We start from the raw sequence: 8565 nt of genomic DNA on the forward strand, positions 1-8565 counted from the left end.
GCTGGCCTAAAACTCTTCATTGTCTCTCCTGGATTACTAAATTATTCACTAGTTCCTTATCCTGGCATTCAGAGCCCTCCATGTTCTGGACTCAATTCTATTTTTCTAGCCTTCAGCCTGACTCCATCACCTGGAATACCCTTCCTTCCTTCATCTTCACCTGGCTAACTCCTAAATTCCTTAAAGTTTATTTCAAATAACCACCTTCCATCACAAAGCCTTTTTCATGGGCTTGGGGACAAGGGGGACCCTAAACTGTGTATGAGCCTTCCTTTGAACTCCTATAGCACTTTATTAACACTTTCATTTCAATGCTTACCAGAGTTTGCCTTGTATAACAATAACCTTAGGGTATTCTATGCTTCTTAAACTTTTCCATTAGATGTGCAGCCAATTACACAGAAAAATGAACAGATAACCCCAAGGCTATCTGTCACACACACACACACAAACTGCCTGGAAATATTTGATAAGAATTTTTCAGTGTTATTAGTATTAGGCTGTTTTTAATATTAAAATGCCGTGCTTTTTGCCTAACACTCCAGATGTGTCTATTTAATCTTGAGGATTTAGAGTACACACTGTGAAAACCCTATCCAAACGCCCACTAAACTAAGCTTTCTATGGCAGAATCTGCTATACTACATATAAGTAAAACTAACAGAGCACCCATATTACCCTGTGAAACTAATAAAGGACCATCTACAAACAGATGCTCAAAATAAATTGTTGAGCTATGACTCAAGATAGGTTAGCAAGCGTTAATCGGATTTACTAAATATTTACCATGTACCTAGACCTGTGCTGTTTCAAGGAGCTTAGTCTCCATGGGATGACCCTGAACAAGTAAAATACTGTACCTAAGAATTAAATCATGGGATGTAAAACCATCTGTGTTCTGCACAACTCAGTCTCTCCATTCCACACACCAAAGGACACACTGGAACAGCGTTGAGTACCACTTTAAAGCCCACTCTGACCTCCCATTATTTTCTGGAGACTGAAATTTTTCTGCTAACACTCCGCAAAGCTTAATTTTCCCCATCCGAAAATAAAAGGTTTACATCCTTCTGCTCTCCAGTTTGAAGCTCAGCAAAGCCTCCTGGGCGCGGGGCGGTGGAGCTGAAGGTTGCCTGACCCCACCACCAAAGGTGCAAAAACCCCACAGCTAGCAGTGCCGCCCCCATCATTCCCCACGGACTTCCAACTGGTCCTTGTGGCTCACTCTCTTTCCAGATTGGCGTTCCCGCTTGCCCGTCGCCTCCATAGACCCCACCTTTAGCCAGCAACGATTGGTAGATCGTTACGTCAGTGCTCCATCCACCCCACTTTCATTGGCTGCTATTGGAAGGGGCGGCCGCAACGTCACAGGCAAGGGCCGCCATTTTGACTGAGCAACCCTAGTGACAGGAGCTGAAGAAGCAGCGCAGGTTGTCCCGCGTCCCCTCCCCCTTCCCTTCTCCGGTTACTTCCCGGGCCCCCTACAGTCCGCAGTCCCGGTCCCGCCATGTCCCAGAAACAGGAAGAGGAGAACCCTGCGGAGGAGACCGGCGAGGAGAAGCAGGTGAAATGGAGGGGGTGCGGGCGGTCGACCTGGGGGCTACCGAGATGGGGCGGTCTCCCGCCAGTGCGGATTGGTCGCCATGGTCTCAGGCTCTGCAGGGGTTGGCCGCTTCTTGCGTCATGCAGGGTGAGCTTCTACGCGGCCTGCTGCTTTGGCGCTGGTTAGTTGGGTGGATTGTCAGTCAATACTGTGCCCTTCCTGATTGGCTAGTAGACCTGCTGCTCAGCGCATTGAAGCTGTGCTATAATTGGCCGAGCCTGGACGCGGGGCGGGTGTTCGGAAAGACTAGGGGGAATGAAAGGGGGCTGGCTGGTGGTCCCGGGATGAGATGTGTGTTATTGGTTAGTAGGGTTAAAATGACCCAGCAAATAGACAGGGGCCGCATTCTAAATCATCAGAAAGATATAAATCGAGGTAAAGACGTTTAAAAAGGCCTAATACTGGGGGAAGGGAGAAGAGTAATTATTATGATGGCTTGTTTAAGGCGACAACTTTCTCAAGAGACCTATTTTGACGGTTCGAGGTGGTCTGCTGTCCACCTTCAGTGAGGACCGAACAAGATTGAACTAGAGTTCCAACCAGAATAAAGAGGGTTAAACCTAGAAAAGACGCTGAGAGAGTCATGACAAGAAAAACGCCCCCGTATTCCCCCCAAACTCCCAAGGTGGGGGCGCTTAGTTCACCCACAATTCTGAGATGAATTGGGGGAGTTGTATTTGATTTATAACATTTAGTGCTGAACTCAGGGGTTCATGAAATACACTTGGTGTTATATGTGAGCCGGATTTTCAAGGGAAGGAAATATAATTCCACTGAAAATTCAGAGCCAGATACTGACTTCAAGTCTTTTTTTAAGTCACTGAAGAAAAGTGTAACGGGGCCCACAAAAAGGAAGAAGACAGTAGCAAAACAGTAAGAGCCCCTGCAAGCTAATTGAGCTCTTGGCATGTTCCCCGAACTTCCATCACTTGACCCACTAGGGAAGGTGATTTTTTGGCAAAGCTGATAGGTAAATACTAGTGGGTAAAAACTAGTGAGCCTAGTGTATCTTCATTTTTTTGAGGTTAAAAAGTCATTTTAATCTCTTGTTTACCTGTCATCTTCCTACTACAAGATTTATGGAAATGCTGAAGCAATGCTGTCCCCTTACTAAGGTGGAGATTTCTGGAGAAGGCCACATAGCTAGTCTTCTCCACCGAGAGACTTATCAGATGACTAGTTTAAGAGGGAACATCTCAGCAGAGTTCTCTCCTTTGCTTTCCCATTTGGCCTGTACTGTGTTAGGAACAGCCAGAGAACTTTCCTACTCACCTTGTGTCACCAGAAGCCCTGCTAGCTCTTCTCCTTTGTCTTTCCTAGTTCCTGTTTTGTATTATGTGTAGGCATTAAAGTATTATGTTTAGGTATTACCTTTGACTCAATACTCACAGGTCACCGGGGTGGTTCCCTGGGTGTACTGTGAGAAACAACTTACCTTTTTCTTCTCACGATACAGTCATCTAGAGCTTTAGGGATTTGAACAAAGGTCTAGCTTTATTTAAGAGCAGAGTGGAGACAGCATATTTACAAATAGGTAGATCTCCAGGAAAAGATGATAGTATAAAAGTTATCAGATATTAGAAGAGGTTGCTTCTCAGTGTTTAATTTTATTGGCCCATTTGTTTCCTCCAGGACACACAGGAGAAAGAAGGTATTCTCCCTGAGAGAGCCGAGGAGGCAAAGCTAAAGGCCAAATATCCAAGCCTAGGACAAAAGCCTGGAGGCTCCGACTTCCTCATGAAGAGACTTCAGAAAGGGGTATGGGGCACAGTCTCTTACGCTCTTACTTTAGAGCCAAAGGGGGCCTTAGGGATGAGATCTGTGGAAGTTCTACTGAACTGGAAGTTTTATTGTTGGGCAGTAGTAGACAAGAATTAGAAACTTGTAAAAAGCAAGACAAATATTGTAAATCCCTGATATGGTATCAGTTATCTTTTGATTTCCCACGTAGGAAATTAAGGCTTAATGTAGGGGCATTTGGGTATGGGGTTGGGGAAATAAGAGAAGGATGTTAGAGTCTGGATTGCTGACAGCCTCCAGACCTTTGCCTGTTTGGATGGTGGGAGTTTTAGGACTGCAAATTTAGCATTAGAGCTAAATTTGGGGCTGCATCATTTCAGGAAAAGATCAAACCATCTGTCCCACAGATTTTCTCAACTTGACATGCGTCATAGATTTCTTCAGACCCTTGTGGTCACTCCCTGAAGAGACTTACTTTTCCTGTCCAGAGTGGTCCTTCTCACCAAGGGACAGTCTTACCTTCATAGCCATCCAGCTCCTGATGAGATTTCTCAGTCTCCAGAGGCACCTAAAGCTGACTGAGGGATTGTAAATCATTAACCTGAAGTGCGTTTCTCTGTGTGGATGAAATGGAGAGGGAAACAGATTCCTGGGGAGAATCCTATTTATTGAGTCTTAGTCACAGATGATGATGTGATGCTGATTTGCAGTTTACCTTGCTGTAGGCAAGGCAGGCGTGGGCAGGCTGTCACAGCCACAGAACATGTGTGGGAGTGGTGGAAATCAGAGGAAAGTACATTATCCTCATGAACAAGCTCAGTTTCTATTCATGGTCTGAGAGAATAATTTTTAATTTTGAGGTTGTTAGCTTAAGGTTGATCTCCTGCTGTTAGCTCCAGATTGACCCTTCTATATATCTTACTCATTTCTGTTTCCCCAGCACCAAGCTGGTGCACCAAGAGGCTAATAGGCCCTCAATAAGCCTTTGTGAATAAAGTCAGTAATTTGGTTGAACCATCCTATACTCTTGGAGCTACAAAAGCATGTGGGTACAAAGGATATATACTCTAGCTGGGAAACTGCTTACCTACCTGAAAAAGTCAGAATACATTGGGGAGAAGACATACGGAAGTGTAATTAATGCTCAGCTATGTATGCGTGAGCCTAATCAAAAAAAGACCTGAAAGATCTGAGTTTGAATGAAGGTTTATAATGGATCTGAGTCTCCTTGCTTTTGAGGAAGATCAGAGCTCCTCACTTACCCAAACATCTCTCTTGTCTCTTAGCAAAAGTACTTTGACTCAGGAGACTACAACATGGCCAAAGCCAAGATGAAGAATAAGCAGCTGCCAAGTGCAGGCCCAGACAAGAACTTGGTGACTGGTGACCACATCCCCACCCCCCAGGACCTGCCCCAGAGAAAGTCCTCGCTCGTCACCAGCAAGCTTGCGGGGTAACCTGGGCCCCCCTTGTCCCCCTTCCTCACCCACTGGACGTTTATATGTCTGAGGCCGGGATAGAATGGGCACCTAGTTCTGTCTTCTCAGCTTGCTAGCCAGAAATGACCGTGCTGCTCCTGGGGCTGCTGAGAAGGCGGTGTGGGCTGAAGAGGGGTGCTGAGCCCATTATCTTTGGTTAAATTGAGACTTCCACACCCTCATGGTAACCCAGGTAGGCTCAGAAGTAGGAGACTAGGATTGGATAATGCTGCAAACTCTTTTCCTTTATACGAGAAACTGGGAAGAGAATATCCCAAAATTGGTTAGGCTAAGCCTTGGGAATAACATGGCAGGTTTCATATTCCAAGGCTAATCTGACCTGGTTGGGAAGGGTAGATTGAATGAGATCTGTTTTCTGTGCTTCTAAGTGTTTTGTCCCTTGGGCTGCTATTGCTTCATGTTTCCATTATGGCAAATTTAGAGAATCCTCACAGAGAAAAACTGATTTGCTTGCCTAAAACAACAATGCCCACTTAACCTCCTTTACTCAGTCAGTTTGCCCTGGCTCTTAATGTAAAGATTGGAGGATATTATTCATGTCAAATGGGCGCCTTCTCTCTCTCTTCCCGCATGTCGCTTCTGAAAGTGTCATGGGACAGTGGAAAGAGCACTGGGTTAGGAGTCAGGATGTCTGGGTTCGGGTTCCACTCAGCCTAGGCTGAACTGATGTGCAGCCTTGGTCAAGTCATTCAGCGTCTTTGGATTTCTATTTCCTTGTCTGTGAGGTAGAGTTGAACATAGGTAAGATGGATTCTGATTCTAAGTCCTGGAAACACTCTGTGCCATTCATTGTAAAACCAAAACTGAGGAAGGCCCATGGGTGAGCCTTCAGAGGGGAACCATTGGAGGATGACGGGGGAGAGAAACAGAGATTTGGGGGTTGTAAATTCAGGCGAGGGGGCCTCATAAGTATCATGGTCTTGAGGGTCAAGAAAGAAACTCTGCAAAGCTAGCCATGAAAACTTCTTGCCACTGCCCCATCTGCTTTCCTGGCCTGCAGTCTGGGCCTCTGCTGCTAAAAAGCTGCTCTGGCAGCCAGGCTATGGGCCTGAAGAAACATGCTGAGTCATGCACGTGTGGAGTGCCACTTTTCAGGTGTTACCAGATGCCAGGTGTATTGCTAGGGAGACAGGAAGGAAAGGGATGAACTGAGCGAGCCTCCAGGGCTTGGTGCTGCTGCGGGGCCGGAGCAGCAGGTTCTTGGGAGATGATTTGCCTCGGAGGAAGCTGGGGAGGGTGGTTAGGGAGAAAGAGGAGGAACACTGAAAGCTCGCTGCCTCCTTAGAGCTCTGTAGCCTTGCTCCTGCTCAGTGAGAAGCAGTGATGCTGATCGTGAACCAGGTGGAGGAAGGGGGCTGCAGGTGACCAGCATCCTCAATCTAGTATCTCTAGCTTGGCCTGAATCTCACTGACTGCAGCCAGGCTGGTTATGACAGGGTGGGCCAGGGTAAGAAGTAGCTGTTCACAAGAGGAGGATTCTGTAATCCTCTCTCACCCTCTCCCCTCACAAATTCTGATGTGCCACCCGTCAGGCCCAGTGAGTGACTGCTGAGCTTGCAGGTGCGCACGTCGGGGCACCGGCTTTGTCTGTGCGTCTTTCCTGACCACCGTTCACTTTGCAGGCCATCATTCAGATGGGATAGGAAAAAGGTGGTGAGGAAGGAATGGAGAGAGCAGGATCCCGTGGTCCCCTGGCCCCCAGAGTCCTTGACTGTCACCTGTAATTGTATATAACTTGTGTTTCTTGCTCCATTTTCATGCTGTCTTCCTTAGTCTACAGTCCATGTGGGAAGGGGAAAATGCCGAACATCCTTGTATAGTTTCCTCAACTGTCCCAGACATGTTGTACATAGATATGTCATGTTATTATATATATAAATATATATATAATTTTGTACGTTTTCTTCATCTCCGATCTTCTCGAATTTTTGTACTTTTTTCTTTTCTGTCTGAGCTGCTTTCTCTAAATCGGTCAGTTTGAGTCCTCAAGGCTGAGGTCACAGGGAGTCTGGTTTTTAGGAAAGAATAGAAGAAATAGGGGAATCAGAAAAACTATTGGTCTCTCCACCTGGTCACCTTCGAGGCTATGAAAACAAAGAAGCAAGCTGTGTTCTCTATCTGCCACCTGTTTCCACAGCATGAAGTAGATAGCTTCCATGATGAAGAAGGGTCATTTCAAAATCCAGATCCAAATTGCTTTGATTAAACCTGGATTATTAAGTCCACTCAAAACAACAAGTGTGTTGTCTGGCCCTGACCTCCATACAGTTACTAACTAGCTTATTGCTGTGGGCCCCCAGTCAGTTTCCGCTCCTGCAAGTGGCTCTGGCCATGCCTCTGACACCGAGCCTGCTCTGAGCCAGGCAGCTTACCACCTCTTTAAAACTCCAGTTATTTTGATCTTGTCTAAAGAATTTTTTTTCTTTGTTTTCATGGGGGTCTTCAGAAAGATCAGAGAACACTTTGTTTTGTGGATCAGATAAGACTGAAGTTCTCTTTTCTTTTTTAACAACTCCCTGTGGATAGGATTGAGGTATGCGCCAGGCAGCCCTAATGACTGTAGAGTGTGGAAGCGTGATGGGGTAGAGACTGGGATGGAACTTAGGATTTTATCCCTTATTACTTGACAGTGTTTTCTTTTTCTTCTTCTGTGTTCGTCCACAGTGGCCAAGTTGAATGATGCTGCCCGGGGCTCCGCCAGATCCTGAGACGCTGCCCCCCTGGGTCCTGTGCTGGCTCCTGCCCCTCCCTGCTTTTGCAGCCAGGGGTCAGGAGGTGGCTCGGGCGCGGGCTGGAGAGGCAGAAGCCCCTGCCCGTCGGTGTCCCAGCGCATGGAGCCCCTTGGGCTGAGCACCAAGACCTTGAACCGTTTTTGTTTCTCCTTTTTTTTCCCAAATAATTGTTGGGAGAAATCTCAGTGACATCCTGGGGGTGGGAGTCGGGGTGGGGATGGGGGCTTTGAGGGGGTGGAGTGGGAGATTTGGGGGAATATGAATTAGGGCTTGTAGTTGATAAAAACATTCCTGACTGTCCTCCTTCTGAACCATGTGGCTGGTATGGGGTGGATGTGAGGGGGAGGACATGGAGTAGACTAAAGGTGAGGGGTCAAATTCAGCTCTGTAGAAGAATGCCTTGTTTGCTTGGATGTGGCTGGGGACCTGGTGTCAGATAAAAGAAACTGTCCATCTAAATATGAAAGACGCAAATGGCTCCTTTGGCTCTGCAGAACAAGCTGAGGACTCAGTGTCAATTGTTGATTAAAAAGAAAAAGTGCTGTCCTTGACATAGATTGCTGTGGGAAGGACAGTGAGTGTGGGGAAAGGGGCCATGAGCATGGGGAGCCCCACAGAGCCCAGGGGGCTTTTTCAATATTCGAAATAAAAAAACAACCAAAAAAAGAAGACCCACCAAAAAAAAAAAAAAAACCCAACTCAGAAATACTCTGAAGCAGTTGGTGTGTTTTATTGGGGTTTGGGGAAAGGGAAGAAAACAAGTGAAGAACCACTCAGGGAAGAAGCTAGTGTGGGGCCCTGAGTTTCTAGGAACAAGGCCTCTTCATACGGGGTGCGTCTGGGTTCCCCGTTTCCATCGTTTAGGGAGAGGGAGCATGCAGAACAGGACTCCTCCCGACCCCGATCCATGCCTTTGTTTCTGTAACTAGTGCAGAAGATGCAGCAGCCTGAGGTTCTGACTCACAAAAAGAGGGATCTGAGGTCTTGGATC

At 46.8% G+C, this 8565-nt stretch overlaps 1 protein-coding gene across 1 annotated transcript; it reads left to right on the top strand.

The window, feature by feature from the left end:
* The first annotated feature begins 1366 nt into the window (after positions 1 to 1366).
* ENSA (endosulfine alpha) lies at positions 1367 to 8280 on the top strand. The gene is made up of 4 exons (XM_006216945.4): positions 1367 to 1564; positions 3236 to 3361; positions 4630 to 4796; positions 7507 to 8280. Exons 1-4 carry the CDS (start codon positions 1508 to 1510, stop codon positions 7520 to 7522), a joined length of 366 nt encoding a protein of 121 aa, XP_006217007.1. The 5' UTR covers positions 1367 to 1507; the 3' UTR covers positions 7523 to 8280.
* Positions 8281 to 8565: the final 285 nt, after the last annotated feature.

This window comes from Vicugna pacos, chromosome 21, assembly GCF_048564905.1.
Source record: "Vicugna pacos chromosome 21, VicPac4, whole genome shotgun sequence".
Lineage (NCBI taxonomy): Eukaryota > Metazoa > Chordata > Mammalia > Artiodactyla > Camelidae > Vicugna > Vicugna pacos.

Excerpts from the sequence above, each read along its gene's own strand:
- ENSA (XM_006216945.4), top strand. The coding sequence starts at position 1,508 with ATGTCCCAGAAACAGGAAGAGGAGAACCCTGCGGAGGAGACCGGCGAG. Across the intron at positions 1,565-3,235 it reads AGACCGGCGAGGAGAAGCAG|GACACACAGGAGAAAGAAGG; the intron begins GTGAAATGGAGG and ends TGTTTCCTCCAG. Across the intron at positions 3,362-4,629 it reads TGAAGAGACTTCAGAAAGGG|CAAAAGTACTTTGACTCAGG; the intron begins GTATGGGGCACA and ends CTTGTCTCTTAG.